The sequence below is a fragment of the Aotus nancymaae genome, unplaced genomic scaffold (genome assembly GCF_030222135.1).
Source record: "Aotus nancymaae isolate 86718 unplaced genomic scaffold, 86718_ANA_hifiasm-v0.15.2.pri h1tg000003l, whole genome shotgun sequence".
In the NCBI taxonomy this organism is placed as follows: Eukaryota; Metazoa; Chordata; class Mammalia; order Primates; family Aotidae; genus Aotus; species Aotus nancymaae.
In genome coordinates, this window is record NW_026988414.1 from 69,738,782 (window position 1) to 69,756,826 (window position 18,045).

Sequence of the window (18,045 nt, forward strand, 5' to 3'; positions counted from 1 at the left end):
GTGTGTGTATGTGCGTACGCTCATGCACAGATGTGCACAGGTGCTCACCAGACTGGCAGGAGGCCATTTGTAGGTAGCATAACTGAGGCTTTGTATTGGAAAGCAGGGAAGAAGGCCTGAGCCCCAGCTGCCTTTTCCTCCCCTGGCCACCTGCTTTTGGCCAAGGCAGCTAGCTGGAGAATACTGATTTTTGGAATGAGATGGATCATAGTATTAGAGAAAGGGCAGCACATCAGAAAGACTGCAGCTCCCATGCAGAGCTCAGCCATGGTAGTCTGATCTTTTTTCCTTTGATAACTGTGACCCAAGGATTATCAACTACTCTTGGCAGCGGATGGTGGGGAGAGGTTGAGTCTGAGAGGGGAGGAAGGCTGGAGTGTGTCCAGGTGTCTTTGATTCCTAGGTAGGGTGGCCTGCATCTCATCACAGCTGTTTATTTGGGTGTTGTGGCCTTTAGGAGTGGGATGGAGAATGTCATGTTAATTTCAGACACTATTAGAAGTAACTACAGAATAATGGAGTTGCTGTTTGGACCCTGGGCTGGGGACACGCAGCACAATCCTGCATGGAAGAGAAGGCCCCCTACCTGAGTTTGAATGGGAGGACTTTCTGTCATTGGAAATACCTACTGCACCCCAGGTGCTTTTCTGGACAGCAGAAATATAACAAGTAGGTCTTCGAGGAAGAGGTCCTGTGTTGTGAGGGAGGAAAGACAAGCACAAATCATAATGATACTCTGTGACCATCCCTGGTTCTGTATCTGAGACTTGCACAGAAGCAAAGACATTTAATCAGGTCAGTCAAGTGCTGTAAATCAAGCAAGAAAGCCAGTCATATGTGGAGAAGGAAAGCGCTCTTGCTCCAGAAGTTTTTCCCCACTTTGATCTGGAGTGTCATGTCATCTGAAATTGAAAAAGCAACTTTGTACAGAAGCAGGAACAAATGGCTCATTTATTTTAAATATCTTGCCCGCTTGATATTTCTGCCTTTGAATGTTTTCCTTAGTTACCTGGGAAACGTTTTTTAGGACTGAAAACAAATATAAACCCCACCAATGTTAATGACCATGAAAATCCTCCAATTTGCATTGAAATCCTTAACTAATCTGTGCTGGTTACCTAATTTCTCCAGGTGAGGACGGAGAAGCAAGGTGTTTTCCTTAATGAGTAACAAAACTCACTGTAATGTGTTTGCTTGAAAGCTGCCAGGGAGTTTTAATAGATCTCAAGGTTTAATCGTTTAGTCCTAATCCAGATTCTGTGAGTTTTCACGCTGCTCTGGGCAAGCCAGCCAGTCTGCGGTGTGGGGGTTCCATGGGAAGAAATGAGTTCTGCAGCTGAGTTTGGTTATGACAGGAACAAAAAGGACAGCCTCTGTGAGGTGGTAGGAGAAAGGACTGCGAGCCAAGGACATGTTGGGAGAACATTCCTCTGGCTGTCCTCACAGGCAGGGAGCAGCTGGAAATGTGACCGGGCCTGGGGCTCCAAGGTCAGCTTCCCTGAATACCTCTGGCCTGGGGCAGGATTTCCTGAAAGGGCTGTGACGATTGATGACCGCCACCAGAGGGCTCGGGAGGGTGGGACCTCCACAGAGGCAGCACGCATCTCCAGTGGGTTAGTGCCTTCAGCACCTTCATTCTCTTCCCAGGGCAGTGTAGACATTGACTGAGCATCAGCAAAAGCAAGGAGGGAGAAATCACATGGGGGCGCTGCTTTCTAAGTGGGAAAAGTCCATAAGAAACTCATCCCGTTCGTTCTTCACCCATTCATTTGTTCATCCATTCATTCATCCGACTGTGATTGCATGCCTTCCCTGTGTCGGCAGCGTGTCTAATAGAAGGACATTTGTAAAGTAGGCTTAAAGAGTCCTCTACCTTTAAGAAGCTTCCTATCCAGCGAGGGGCAAGTGTAAACAGGTACATCTAGTATCTGTTAAGGGAGATGATCTCTTCTCTTTAAGTTTCTTGACCCTGTCCTGTGCCTGCCATTGTCAGCTTGCAAGCCTGCCCACCATGTTGTTTATGTGGATGATTTAAAGCCTACGCCTCCCTCTGTTCTTCCCGCTTGCTGTGGATAATCTCCATTTAATCAGGGGGTGTCTTGAAGAAATAAGAGCATTCCTTTTTCAGCCTCTTCATTTTGGACCATTCTTTTGGCAGCCTTCTCCAGCCAAAGCTGTTTCTCCAATGTGCTGAGTTTTCTCAGATGGGTTGTAGGGGACACTCTACACTCTACACATCAAAGGCCCAGGCCCTTGTCCTGGGCCTGCCCCCACCTCCATGCAGTGTAGGGCAGCCTCCTCCCAATGCCTTCCTCGGCTTCCACCTCCACGCTGGCCCCTTGTCCTCTTCCCCTGTTGGCTCTGAGGTCCTTGTTGAGTCCTTGGTCCTGTCCTCTGCTATTCACATTGGGCTCTTTCTCCAGTATGGGGTTTGTTCATTCCCCAAATACACAAGTCCCTTGGTTTTTTGTTATAGTAGATTTTTTTTTTTTTTAAGACTCCAGAAGCTTTCCTGTCCACTCAACCAATCATCTTTCCCCAAATCATGTTACTTATCCAGGTGCTGGTTCCCTCTGCCTGACTACCCTGGACCCGCTGTGTGGCCTCAGTTTGCTATGAGGATTGTATAGCATGACCTATATCCCATCTCACGTGGGACAATCCAGTAAAAACTGATTTCTGACTCTTTTCTTATCATGCAAGAACAAACTGGTTTGGAACTGCCCTGATGTTGGGAGCCAACATCCTGGTGCTTTTACCTACCACCACCTAGCATGTCAGACTGGGGACAGTAGGGCCACTGCAAACAGAGGGTCAAGGTTGTGTGAGGAGAGTTTGCGTACATGTGAGCAACACAGGAGAGCATGTTAGTGTTGTTGGTATAGACAGGACAAGGCCCAGTAGTGGAGGCTCCCATTCTGTCCTGTTGGGACCCTCGGAGGCAGCTTTCCTAGGAAACAGGCAGGTTCTGAGAACTTGTCCTCACCAGATGTGACTGGGTGCTGGATTTGGGGTCTGGAGCTGCTTCCTTCTAACTTGGTCCTCATTCCTTGCCAGTGAGTCACTTCCTTTCCCCAGGGACAAGTGCTTTTGTTTGGGTAGTTGCTTTAGGCTGTGGGACTTCCAGAGGACAGCACTCCAGTGTGTGGGAAAGGGAGGAGGGAGGGAAGGAGGTTGAACTGGTGCCAGCAGTGGGGTTTTCCTGAACCCCAACCTGAGAGACTGAGCAGATGCTTGTCTTCTGTGGGATGGGCTCCTCCAGGAGGGAGTTCTCGAGGAGTTCCGGTCAGGCCCTGAGAAGAAGGGACAGGAAAGATACTCAGACGTGGGCCTGTGTGTAAGGGGTGGCAGAATGGTTCAGGCACCATGGAATCCTTTCGGGTCGGGGAATCCTTTTCTGTCCTTAGTTTGATCATGCTGGCCCTGTGTCTGACCCCACTGTCCTGAGCCTTGGGCCTGCTGCCGCTTCCTCCTGGTGTGTGGGGATGGCCACTTTGGCCTGAACCAAATCAGGTGACTTGTTCAACCTTCCTGTAGGATCTTTGTGTAGGGGAGAGAAGGTGGGGCCTCCATCCCCCAAGGACCGTATGTTCTAACAGAAACTAGATTGTTAGATTTTTTTTGTTCACTGTCAAGAAAGGTTATAAATCAACAGGAGCAAACCTCAAAAGGCAGACAGACGCAGACAGCACGTGTGCTCAGCCCACTCGGTGCACCCTTGCCAGACGGATTTTTGGGAACCCTCACTCTTTACAGATCCCTCCCTGCTCCACAGCCTACAATGGCTCTTTCTTGCCCATCTCATCAACATTGGTCTGGCGCTGCCTTTCAGGGCCTGAGATAACGTTTGGCTTTGCCTTGGCTTCTAGGTTTAATTCCCCACAATCACAGTTCTAGTCCTCCGCTGCCCTCTGGTCTTCCAGAATGAGGACTTTTAAACTTCTCTGGCTGGGAGCCACAGTAAGAAATACTTACCCTTATTATGCATGATGAATGCAGGTATTTTTTTTTTTCTCTTCTCTTTCATTCTTTTTTTACTTCATTAAAAAATGCTGTTCCTGACCTGAGAAATTAATTTCATGACCGACTCATGAGTAGTGACCCACAGTTTGAAAAGCAGGGCTAATTTAACATGATACTAATCATGGAAGCTCAAATGAGAGCCAAGAATGGCCACTTTTCCAAGCTGGAAAGTGCCAGTGCAAGCTCATCAGCTGTATCCTGAGGGAGAAGTGACCCATCAAATCTGATAAGAAGTTGGTCCAAAAACATAGACCTGTGGGCTTCAAATTTTTTTTTGATTGCACTGATTATAAAAAAATTTTACATCAGTAAAAAAATGTTTGAGCATACAACTCCAATGTATGTCTGGTTATTTATTTTGCTACTGTCAGCAGTAAGGTTGCAAATCTATTTTCAATGGTTCTGATAATCTCAGATGTTTTTCCGGCCAATGTCTCATCAGATCTGTTCAGGAAGTCTCCCCACTCTGGGGACAACTGTGCTCTCCCAAACCTTCTTCCTTCCATATTGCCCTTTCTTTCCTGACAAAACCACTGTATCAGTCTGTTTTCACACTGCTGTAAAGATGCTACCTGTGATTGGGTCATTTACAAACAAAGGAGATTTAATTGACTCACAGTTCCGCATAGCTGGGGAGGCCTCAGGAAACTTACAATCATGGCGGAAGGGGAAGCAGGTACATTTTACATGGTGGCAGGTGAGAGAGAGCAAGCAAAAGCAGGGAAAACTACCTTCTAAAACCATCAGATCTCATGGGCACTCACTCCCTATCACAAGAATACCATGGGGGAAATTGCCCCCATGATCCAGTCACCTCCCACCTGATCCCTCCCTTGACATGTGGGGATTATGGGGATTACAATTTGACATGAGATTTGAGTGGGGACACAGAATGAAACCATGTCAACCACAAAAGCTCCATTTGCTCCTTCTGTCCCCCAGAAATCTGGAGAGAGTTGTCTTTGACACATCTCTTTCTCTTGTCACCTCAACCATTTACTTACTGTGTTCTGGGAACTTGACTGCCCAGGAGACAGTCAGCTCTTCCCACCTTCTCCTGCCACATTGCTTCCTTCTTCCTCCGACTCCTCACAGGAGCCTCCCTCTCCCTGGGATGCTCCCCTGCCCGTCTCCACAAGGCTGACTCCTACTCACCCTTCAAGCCCCCACATAGAGGCCACTGCCTCAGAGGGATCTTCTCTGATCATTGCCCAGGGCACTTTCTGAGGCACCTTGGACTTTCTTTCATGGCTCTTACCACAATTTTATTTTTATATTTATTTATGTTTTACTTTGTTTAAAGAATGTAGCTCTCCAGCCTCGAGGCTGTAATTTCTTGATATGTGTGTGTGTGTGTGTATGTGTGTGTGAGTGTGTGTGTGTGTGTCCAGCACTCAGGCCATACAGTCTAGATAAATATTTCATATAAAAACCCTATGAGGTAGTTAAAAACAGTATCCCCCTACTTTTACAGATGAAGAAAGATAGGTTAATTGCCAAAGGTCAGCTGGTTAATAAAAGTGAATGCTGGCCTCACACCCATTTCTTTCCAATTACATTATGCACACTTACCAACAATTCTAGATTGTTCATTTATTATCTGCCTAGGCTAGGGCTCAAATTTAAGTCCCATCTACCTTGCTGATGCCAGACCATTCCTCTACAGCGATTCTCCTTCTTGTGCTAGTTTGGGTTGTACTCAGGGTCTGAAGGAACACTGTTTCCCCTGTGTTGTTCTGGATAACGACACCATCCTTTTCCCCGTGGTCCATCTCCTGTAATCTTACTCTTCTAAGCTAGATTGTAAAAGTGAGACTGTGGATTCCCACAGCACTGGAGAGGACCTGAGCATACCACCTATTGAGTAAATAATTACTGATTAATTGTTGGTTATCCGGGACCTGGCAAAGACTTCATTTGACTTCCAAGTTAAATCCCCTGACTTGGTGCAGACCTGTTCTGCAGCCAAGAGCAAGAAGACCGCACCTCTGATTCAAAGGCATTTTAACTGTTCCAATTTGCAATTGTTGGCCTTCTTCCTGGTGGATCTCAGTGTAATTTCTGACTGAGAGCCAAGAATTTAAGGGTCTTCAATAGCAGGAGTAATTTCATGAGTTGCTGATGGCTAATTAGGGATGATTACAGTTAAGAGGCTTTACTTTCTTAGTAACCCCCAGAAAGGGCCTGTGGTAACTTAAAAATCTTGATTCTTTTCCCCTGAGAATGGAATTGTCCAGTTCTCATGACTATCTTTTCGTAAATCCTTGTCATTTATCTTCCCACCCACCTTTTCTGGTGAGAAGGAAGTCTGAAGTCCCTGGAAGAAACAAGAAAATAATGATCTTAGAGAACTCCACCTTTATTAGAACGGATCCCTGGCACATCCTGGAACTTTGCTTCATTTGTCTTTCCCTTCAAGGAGATGCAGCAGGAGAGAAGACTGGGCCATGCTCTGTTTTATTCTCAAATTTTATTACATTGGAACCAATCCGTCCATCCCACGATTTCTGACGCTATTTATAACTTGCCTTTGAATCTATTGGCTCTCTTGACAATGTTTAGAAATTCTGTTTGGCGAGGGCTTCTGAATGAAGTAGTATTTATAGGTGAGAGTTTTTACCTACCTGTTTTCACTGTGACAACATATTTTAAGTATTACTTGACCTGTTCTTGCATCAGTGTATTAGTTCGTTTTGTGTTACTATAAAGGAATGCTTAAGACTTGGTAATTTATAAAGAAAGGTTTATTTGGCTCCCAGTTCTGCAGGCTGTACAAGAAGCGTGGTGCTGGCTGGCATCTGCTTCTGGTGAGGACCTCAGGAAGCTTTCAATCATGGTACAGGGGGAAGCACAGCCAGCGTGTCACATGTCAGGAGAGGGAGCAAGAGAGAAGGGAGGAGGTGCCAGGCTCTTTTTAACAATCAGATCTCACCCTAACCAATAGAGTGAGAACTCACTCATTACCACAAGGAGGGCATGAGGAAGTTCATGAGGGATCCACCCCCATGACCAGACACCTCCAGTGGGCCCCACCTCCAATACTGAGAATCAGTTTTTAGCATGAGATTTGAAGGGGACGAGTATCCAAACTCTCAGTATCATCAGAGCTACCGTTTACTGAGGGTGACTCTGCACCAGCCACTGTCTAAGCATGTCACATGCATCCCTTCATTTAATCTTTAGAACCACCTACAGGGGTTCTTTAGACAGTATTTTTTAAAACAAGTTTAATTGAGATATAATTTATATCTTGTATGTTTCACAATTTAGTGTACAATTCAGTGATTTTTAGTATATTCGCAGGGTTGTGCAACCATCACCACAATCTAATTTTAGATCACATTTGTCACTCCAGGAAAAAATACTGTACCCTCCCATGAACTCCTCCCAACCCCCAACCTCCAACCCCTGGCCACCACGAATCTACTTTGTCTCTGTCGATTTGCCTATTCTGGGCATTACCTATAAATGGAATCATATAATAATGCATGGATTTTTGTATCTGGCTTTTTTCACTTAATATAATGTTTCCAAGGTTCATCCATGTTGTTGCATTCGTGAGTACTTTATTTCTTTTTATTGTTAGTATTTTTACTCAACTTGTGTAGTTGGGGTAACCAAACGTGAATGTGACATGACATCTATGGTCAAATAGCCTGTAATAGATGGGGCTGGATTTCCAGCACAAGTGTGCCTAGCACCAGCTCCCCTATTAGCTCAGAGTCTGAGGTAATCGTTCTGATAGTGATTTACTGAACATCTTCTGTGGGTCGGGCACTGTGCTGGTTGTCTTGTACACTTGTTACCTCATGTTCATATAGAATTGGATTTCAGTTGGGAAATCCTAGTAACCATAACTGGGCACTTTTGTTTTAATATCGTATCTTCTATTTGCTCATTTCTGGTTTTATTAACCCAGGTATGCCTCTAGAATCTTTCTAAGTAAATGATGCTAAAAATAACATTGCTCATTTCTGTAGGACTTGAACGTGACTCCCAGTTACAGGAAATTGGCAACGTCTCTGAAGAGCCCTTGCTTTTGCCTGAACCCCAAGCATCATGGTTTCCCATTTCATGGGGTCTTTCAGGTAAGTGAAGAACCTTTATTAAAAAATCAGGAGGATAAGAAATTTGATATTTGCATTTTATTATATTGTTTCTTAAAGTAAGTGATCTTAAGGGTTTGCAACTGACGTATTATATCAAGACTGATATTTTTGATATCATACATGCAGATGGGTAATAGTTTGCTATTCAGAAGGGTCTCCAAGGCCTGGGAGCTGTGTGCTGTGCTGAGTGGTTTGGGGTCTAGGTCAATCTACTATCTTCTGGGAGACCTTCTCTAGGCTTCAGAAAAATTTTTTCAGGCTGGGTGCAGTGGCTCATGCCTGTAATCCCAACGTTTTGGTAGGCCGAGGCGGGCGAATAACCTGAGGTCAGGAGTTTGAGACCAGTCTGGCCAATGTGGTGACACCCTGTCTCTACTGAAAATACAAAATTAGCTGGGCGTGATGGCAGGCGCCTGTAATTCCAGCTACTCAGGAGGCTGACACAGGAGAATCACTTGAACCCGGGAGGTGGGGTCAGATCAATGGATATTTATTTACCTTGGTTGTGTAATAGAATTATGTAAAGAACTTTTAAAAAATCATTCTCTGGTGGCAACGCCATAGATTTTGTTTGAATATGGTATTTTTAAAAGGTGCTCTCTCTTGTCCCTTATGTGCAAAACGTCTTTGACTTTCAACAGAGTTTTAAAATTCAATCTTTGTATCAACCATGCGTGGCAAGTTGAGTAAGTACTATTATCCCTTTTGTGTAGATCAGAAAACCAGTGCTCAGAGAGCTTACATCACGGCTGTCACCTTCCTTTATATGCAGAGTTAGAATAAGGGGTCTGAGCATTGGAACTGTAATCTGTGTTATTGAGGTTATTTTCAAACTTTTTAAAAAGGCTGACAGAGCCTTTTAAAAATTCTTCCATCAAAATCCTATGCAAGATCTCAATATATAAAATAGACAATGACAGTATTTTATTAATATAAATTTATAAGTTTAAATTTATACTGTTTATACATTATGAGATCAATGCATTAATTTTGATAAATACCAACATTTGAAATCAGGGTTTATCGTTGTCAGCTTAATTATCTGCTTCAGCATCTAGTTTACTTTGCAGCTGTTTAAATAAATTGTGAATCTGGAATGAGGGGAAAGAAGAATGTTTTGTTTCAAAGTTGAATCATTACGATATCTTGTAGTCTTTTTTTGCATAACTGTACATTAGTCCCAAATGCCTAGAACTTATAACAGAAAGTAAAATGGTCTGTAGTATGTTATTATGATGGTGCCACAGGTGGTTGGCCAACCAGGGCTAGAGCATTTGCCAAGCAGATGCCCTTGGGCTAATGCCTGGCATTTAATTGAGTACAGTACACGTGTATGACCTTTAGTATGTAGTTGCTTGTATAATTTTACATGAGCAGATGTGTGCAGGCCTGCAATCCAAATACCCACAGAGAACTACAAACCTCTTTATCAATGACATATTCGCAAGCATGTCAGATACGGTCAGAAAAGAAAGAAAAGGCTTCATTCTGAAGGCTATATGATATTTAGCCGTGAGTAGGACAGCCCAAATTAATGTTTGGTGGTCTCTTCAAGATAGAAATTGGCATCTAGTACAAATTAGCATATGTGCTTTTTTTTTTTTTTTTTTTTAGACAGAGTCCCACTCTGTCACCCAGGCTGGGGTAAAATGGTGCAGTCTTGGCTCACTGCAAGCTCTGACTTGGGGGTTTAAGCAATTCTCTTGCCTCAGCCTCTGGAGTAGCTGAAATTACAGGCAACCGCCACAACACCTGACTAATTTTTTTTGTATTTTTAGTAGAGATGGCGTTTCTCCATGTTGGCCAGGCTGGTCTCGAATTCCTGACCTCAGGTGATCTGCCCGCCTCGGCCTCCCAAAGTGCTGGGATTATAGCCGTGAGCCGCCACACCCGGCCTAGCATGTGTGCTTTTTTAAAACTATAGTTAAAAAAAGAGTTTAAAAGGTATTTCAAGGGATGAAATATGCATCTAGTTTATGGAAGTTCCAAATTATTGTTGTAAAACCATAAGGTAGTGAGCAATGCAGTTGGCCCACAGGGTCACTGTAGGACCACGGCATTTTGAGCACCAGGACCAACCAGGGCCCCATGTGGGACAAAGAAGTAGAGGTCACAGTCAGTTATTGAACTGGTTCAAAGAGGGCAAGTGGATTATGAAAGGTAGGTCCACCATGTACTAAGCTCGTGTAAGTCTGGCTGTCATCAAAAAGGCCCCTACGAGTGCTTGAGGACCCTCAAAAATGTGGCCACCCAGGCTGCACAGGCAGGGAGTTTCTTGGGAGGAAGTCCCTTTGACAAAGTTTTTTCTTAATGTTTTGGATTTTTTTTCCTGTTGTTTCTTTAATTTTTGAGAGATAGGATATTGCTCTGTCACCCAGGCTGGAGTGCAGTGGCGCAATCATAGCTCACTGTAACCTTGAACTTCTGGGCTCATGCGATCCTCCACCTCTGCCTCCTAAGTATTAGTAGCTATGTCCGGGAATTTTAATGAATGCCCCTGCAAACAGCCACCTGTAATAATCTAAGCAGGGTGTGTGGTATGGAGGTCATCTCCCTCTGTGGGAGGCCTGGGGAACTCACCTCTAAACCATGCATTGTTTCAAGGAAATTGCCCACAGAAGAGAAATTAGCAGAATGGGAGTAGTTGAAAGCTAGATGCTATCTTTGTGGTAGAGCTCTGGAAGCCTGGACAGGCCTCTAGCACGAGGGTCCTGCTGCAAGGATTGTTTGAACAGGGCTGCTCAGCAGGACCTTTTGCCAAGAATTCTGCTGTCAGTACTAGAGAAAGAAAATGTGAATTATGAGGACAGCTGATTCTTTAGGGGATCTCAGCTTGAGATTTCCATCAAACTCCCTTCTTCATAAACAAGGTGCACATCAACCATTTTGCATCCTTGTTTTTAGGGCCATGTAAATATATTTTTAACAGAAAAAGAAGCATAACTAGAGTGCCTTTTGTTTAAATGCTTTTCAGAATGTTATGGAGAAAAGGGCTATGGTTACTTGAAGAATGAGAGGTCTGACAAAACTGGTAGATGAGAAACACACACACACACACACACACACACACACACGTTAAGGAATTTTTAATATTTATCAAGGCAATTCAATGCGTAAAGATCAATTGGAAAAGCCGAAGAATTTCTCTACCTAAAGAGAAAACAAATTAAAATTAGGAGTTAGCTGTCAAGAAAATCCCTGAGCGGAAAGAACATTTAAGGGGAGTCACAATTCTGATATACAGAGATTTCGTTTAAAAATACCTCCCCAATTGTTGCCAAGCCACAGAGAAATAGAAATCCAGCTTCCTCCTCATTGAAAGAGACAGAAGCCTTGGGCATTAACATGGCAAGAGTATCTCTGCCTTGCTCAGAGTGCGTAGTAATAAAAGAAATTACAGTTAAACCTAGTAGCAGAAGAGGCACTAAGATTTTAACTCTCGATGGATCTGGTTAGGGGATTATCATTGAATCTTGGACAAGCTCTGGATGCCATGAAAAATTCAGGGCAATTAAAATCCATGTGGACCAAAGGGTAGGCTAATCCTAGTTAAGGAATGTTTGTTATCTGTTAGAAAGGAAATGGCACTAAATGATACAGAAACGAAAGACACAAGAGTATCTCTGCCTTGCTCAGAGTGCTTCTATTTCTTAAAGGCTTGCTCCAAATTATGCACCTTTTTTTTTGGATGCACAATTACATCTTTATTTGTTTGTTCAGTAAGTGATAGGAGGGAAACACAATTTTATCCCTAGAACAGTACAATAAATGCTGATGGCTACCTGAGTTGGCCAGCCAACAAAATCTCTGGAGCCAGTCTACTTGACCAGGTGCTCTTCCTTACTTTGAGGAGTGCTTTCATATGGTTGACATATTTTATGTTTCAAATGAAAGCAAAGAAAAAGACAGAACTATCAAATGCCAAACAAATGGTTAAGCTGGCAGGAAATAAAATTGACTTCGGTGATTTTTATTTTAAACCATGGTTTTTGAGGAATTACGGATGTAATTAGAGCGATTACAGAGTTAGATGGTGTTTTTATGAGGGAGTCTTCTGGATTATTTTAAGGGTTTTACAGGTTGATGGCCCTAGGTCAAGTGTCTGGTTTTAGTCTTCTGCAACTTAAAGTTTTTCTTTTCCTTGATACATACTTCAATAAAGTATTATTACTTTAATGCCTGTCAGCTACTACACGTAGAAATACAACCAAAAAGGACTGAGGAAATGAGAAAGAGAAAGGTGGCTGTTCTTGGGGGCAACTGAAAAGGGTCCTGAATGCAGAAAGGAAGAAAGAAGGGGGTTAAGAAAATGTGTTTGTGTGAGTGAGAAAGAGAATGCCCCAAGTTGTGATATTTAAGGTATAATTGAGGAAAACTGAAATTTCCCTCAAAGGTGAAGAAATATGTGATAATTGAGTGGGGTCATGGAGTCAATCAATATCCCTGTGCCAGTGATCAGGAAATGGGGAGAAAAAAGAGGGGGAGGAGGGGGTGGGGACGGAGAGGGAAGGAGAAGGAGGAGGAGCAGGAAGAAGGGAAGAGGAGCAAAAGGAAGGGAGGCCAGGCCTGGATCACAAGTATTAAACTTCATGGTATTAATAAAGCAGGCCAGAATTTGTGTAACTGACATCTAAACTACTTCTTGGTTGATGCTTAATAAATATTTATTGAAGAGTGAATCAATAAATTAATAACTACCTTTTATGTACAACAGATAAGGTTGAAATTCTATCTTTCCTGACCAGGATGGTTAGCTAGTTAATTACAAAAGTAGAATGAAGCATGGAAACCAAACAAATGACACACATACACCTTCAACAGTTTACTTTTAACTTAAAACACATGTACATCCACTCACCAGTCTTTTGATGTGGGGCCATGGGCTTTTCTTTGCGCCTGAACCCCCGATTGTCTTTCTTGTATAAACCAAACCCATAAGCATGATCGGAGGTTTCCATTTGGGTTCCTTTTAAGTGCAGTGAGAATTTAAAGACATTTGCAAAGCAATCTGAGTACCGGAATGATTCTGGATTTTTGTTATTTTTGCCCCTAATCATTTGCAGTTATCTCATCCACACCTAATTTGCCAGCATTTTTTTTTTCTCTTGGCTGCTTGCCTTTATTGAGTCTTTCCAAAGCAATTAACTTCATTTTTGTAGAAACAACTAACAAGTGTGCTTTCTTCTTGTGCTCGCTTTCATGGGTTTGTTTACTATTTGAATACTTTATGTCATTACAAAGCAATAGCAACTGGCATAAACAGGTGTGGGAACATGGTTGACACTACATGAACACAGCACATCTGGTGGGGTGCAGAAGTGTGCAGGTGTCCGGGGAAGAATCTGCCGGAGTCTTGACTGCGGGAAGTCCGGGAGGAGCCATCTGAGTGGTAGGCATAGAGGCTAGGAGGAAATAAAATAGATTTTTGGAGGGCTGCCCTGGCAAACCCCCACCTGTAAAATGACGGCAAGCATTCAGACAGTATTGATTTTTCTTTCTGCCTGGCACAGCCCGGTACCTGGATCCTGTCCTCATCACTCACTCCTTGACTGTGGGATTTGCTAGAACATTCTGTACCCAAAAAGGTTCAGTAGAGTCAAGGTGTGATCACTGGGCTGCCAATTACCCATTCCTTACATCTCTAAGTGGATTTTTATGCTTTGGGTTAACATTGACCCCTCCTCTTCCTGCCAGGGATTAGAACCAGTAATCCCAATTTGTATAAGTTTTTTTTTAGCATTGCCTTCCTTTCCCCAGCTCTTTTGTTTTTCCAGCAGGGAATTCTGGGATGCACTTAGAAAACATTTTCTTGATGAAAACTGTCACAGAGCCACACTTAAAAAATATATATGTATTTTAGAGACAGGGTCTCTCTTTGTTGCCCAGGCTGGAGTACAGTGGTGCAGTCATAGCTCACTGGCACCTCAAATGCCTCGGCTCACACGATCCTCCCACCTCAGACTGCTGAGTAACGTGCCACCAGGCCTGGCTAACTTAAAAAAACATTTTTATAGAGATGTGATCTCACCATCTTGCCCAAGCTGATCTTAAACTCCTGGACAGCAGCACTTTCTTTAGTGACTGATATTTCCTTCTTCCTCTCTTTCTCCTTTCCTTCCTTCACTTTATTCTATCCTTCTATTCTTTTATTCACTTGGTATTTGTTATTCCTGAGGATGGGTCAAGATTATGCTGATTGTTGTGCTCACTGCAAAGGTGTATCAGAAACCATTTCCTCAAGAAACCTACCATTGAGGATGGAAATTTACCAAAGGGTGTTGTGTCTTTAAAAGCTGTGCTGTGTAGGCCAGCAAGGTGGCTCACATCTGTAGTCCTAGCAGTTTGGGAGGCCGAGGCAGGCAGATCACTTGAGCCTGGGAGTTCAAGGCCAGCCTGGGCAACATGATGAAACCCTGGCTCTATAAAAACAAACAAACAAAAAATTAACTGGGTATGGTTGCATGCACCTGTGGTCCCAGCTCTTCAGGAGACTGAGGTGGGAGGATCACTTGAGCCTGGGAAATCAAGGCTGTGGTGAGTGGTGATCTTGCCTGGGTGACAGAGCAAGACCCTGTCTCAAAAAAAAGAAAAGAAAAGAATGAAAAAAAAGAAAGCTGTGCTGTGATGGAACACCTCACATTGGCAGAGGTACTAGTCCAGAACATACAAATGGTTGCAAGAGCTGAGAACCTGGAAACAAGCGATAAAAACCAACTGCAGTTAGAAAATGTGTCCTTAAGTTCATGCTCTATAATGGAAACATTTCACTCTGTGTGAGCCAGGTAGGCCTTTTCCTGGGGCCTGTTGGTCTTTGTTTGGCTGCAGCTTGGTTATCTGAATGTTTCTAAGACCAAGGCGGATCCAGAAGGTGCCCAGTTAAGAGGATGCAGGGTCATTGACAGTACAGTAAGCAACACCTGATAGCAGGAAGGAGACAGCTAACTGCCAACCAGATTCAGAAAGCCCTGTGTGTCTGAAGATCTCAAGCCCAAGCCTGCTGTGCTCCAAAGAGCACCATCTTGATTGATATTAACTCTGGTGCCTCTGAGCCATCTAAGGAAGGTTACTTAAGCTCAGATTCATTTGTGTAAGACAACAGAGGAAATAAATAGAATGCATTTTTTTTTTTTTTTGAGACAGAGTATGGTTGCATGCACCTGTGAGCCACTCCACTCTGTCTCCAGGCTGGAGTGCAATAGCGTGATCTTGGCTCACTGCAACCTCCGCCTCCCGGAACGATTCTGCCTCAGCCTCCCGAGTAGTTGGGACTACAGGTGTGCACCACCACGCCCAGCTAATTTTTGTATTTTTCGTAGAGATGGGGGTTTTACCATGTTGACCAGGATGGTCTCGATCTCCTGACCTCATAATCCGCCTGCCTCGGCCTCCCAAAGTGCTGGGATTACAGGTGTGAGCCACTGTGCCTGACCTGCATTTTTTTAAGTTTGGGATTTATGTGGTTGGTTTCATTTATTTTGAAATTTAGAATGTCCTCTAGTGGGACTGGATGAATGCAGCTTTATTGCATCCACCTAGTTTCTGATGCTTCTTGCAAGCGATGGCAGAAAATAAAGGAGATTGTGAAGCCACTACCTCATACAGAGTGGAGAAGAAAGTTGATGTAATCAAATGGCAAATGCTTGCTTTGTAAAAATGTGTTGTAGCCGGGCACAGCGGCTCACACCTGTAATCCCAGCACTTTGGGAGGCCAAGGAGGGCAGATCACGAGGTCAAGAGATTAAGGCCATCCTGGCCAACATAGTGAAACCCCGTCTCTACTAAAAAATACAAAAATTAGCTGGGTGTGGTGGCTCACACCTGTAATCCCAGCTACTTGGGAGGCTGAGGCAGGAGCATTGCTTGAACCTGGGAGGTGGAGGTTGCAGTGAGCCGAGCTTGCACCACTGCACTCCAGCCTGGCGCCTGGTGACAGAGCAAGACTCTTGTCTCAAAAAAAAAAAAATGTGTCCTAATGAGGCCCCGCAGCACAGTGGTTAAGAGTCCAAGCCAAGGGTCTGACCAATCACTGGTGTTAGAAATCAGGCTTTGCCACTTAGTATGCTTGTATGGCATTCTGGTAAATGACTTAGTCTCTCTTTGCCTCAAATTCCTCACCTGCAAAATGGGTATAGTAAAAGTGTCTGATAGGATGGTTGTGAAGTACTTCCTCAGAGTGCTGAAATCAGGTACTACCTGAGAGTACTGAAATCAAGGGTAGCCATCAGCTGTTTATTGGCTAATATCATTGGTAACCCATTTCCCTTCCTTGCTGCCTTTACTCTTAACTGTTGTCAGAGGAAGGCAGAGGACTGAGCTGAACATGGTGAAATGCATGCTTAGCAAACATTTTTTTTTCTATATATACAGAATCTCGCTCTGTTGCCCAGGCTGGAGGGCAGTGGTGCGATCTTGGCTCACTACAACTTCCCCCTCCTGGGTTCAAGCTATTCTTCTATCTCAGCTTCATGAGTAGCTGTGATTACAGGCATGCACCACCACGCCTAGCTAATTTTTGCATTTTTAGTAGAGATGGGGTTTCACTGTGTTGGCTAGGCTGGTCTCGAACTTGTGACCTCAAGTGATCTGCCTATCTCAGCCTCCCAAACTGCTGGGATTACAGACCTGAGCCACTGTGCCCGGCCAGCAAACATTTGTTATCTCCAGAGTGCACTTGGCAGGATTTCACTTCAATGCTAAGATTGTGGCTCTCTTTTGCTAAGGTCGATATAGTTTTATTAGTGATCTGGTTGCTCCCAAAATATCTCTCGGGTTGTATTGACCGAAGAAGAAAGGAAGTAGGTTTTTTTTTCTTGTTTTCCTTGTTTTGTTGTTTCCTTGTTTCCTTGTTATGCCCAAGTGGTGTTCAGTTCATTGAAGTAATCCGAGGTACACAGGGGCTGTGACAGTATCCACCCTTATTGCAGCTGAGATGGTCGGAGGGTGGAGAGTGGGACTGGCCAAAGCAAATACAGAAGCCCAGAGCCCCAGTTCCATGATGTAAATCTGGTACCAAATTTCAATGAGCATTCTTTTCTACATGGGGAAATGGAATGATAGAGTGTTTTAAACCTAGAACAGCACTGGGTAGAGGGCATAACTGTTTTTTCTTTTTTTGGTTCGTGTGAAATGTTAGGTTATATCGACTGCAAGGTGAATCGGAAAGTCTTGGTTGGAATGTAGCTTCCCCTTGCCACTTGGAAAGCAGTGTGTGATTTGTTTGCCAAAGGCCCTGGTAGCCTTCAGTCTGTCAAAACGTTGCAAGCTGGGAGCGGTTTGCCAAAGCAAACTATCAAAGTGAAATAACACACGAGTTGCGCACACAGAGGCACATGCATGCTCTCTCCTTCCCCAACATTAATTTTGAATTGGGTCTGGAGGAACACAGATTTGGGCTAGATTGTTGGTATTCTGAAAAGGGACAGGCACAGCTACAGATACCAATTAGCTAGGTATGCGCAAGCAGGGTGAGGTATCCTAAAACAGAGTGTGCTGAGCAGGGGTGGGAAACTTTCAGCCCTTGGCAGGGTTTCCTCTGGCCCCTGGGGTTATATATTGCTGTGTCTGCTGTTATTGTAGCCTGAAGAATAATTTCCCCACTGGGGGAATTTATTCTATCCCATTCAGAGCAGAGACCATTTAATATCTAAGATTTTACTGCAGAATTAATTTCGTGGGGTACTCCTATGCATTTTAGCTTCAATAGGGCCCGGTAAATGAAGAAAAGAAGCATTTGAACATCTAAATATAATTTGTGTTGCACTTTTGTGACAAGAGGCACCAGCAAACATTTTGCTGCCATATCTTATGATCTTCTAAGGATGGTTTTTTTGGAGAGAGGTAACAGAAATTCAAAAGCACAACTGATTTTTATAAATCCCTCATAAAAGAACATTTTAAAAGCTCCCAAAGTGGC

General features: G+C 43.8%; 1 protein-coding gene across 1 annotated transcript in view; it reads left to right on the forward strand.

Annotated features, from left to right (window-relative positions):
* Positions 1-8,038: 8,038 nt before the first annotated feature.
* THSD4 (thrombospondin type 1 domain containing 4) overlaps positions 8,039-18,045 on the forward strand; it is a 645,795-nt gene continuing 635,788 nt past the window's right edge. The window contains exon 1 of the mRNA XM_021667503.2: positions 8,039-8,111. Within this exon, the coding sequence (XP_021523178.2) occupies positions 8,083-8,111 (29 nt within the window). The 5' untranslated portion in view covers positions 8,039-8,082. The remainder of the gene's footprint in view (positions 8,112-18,045) is intronic.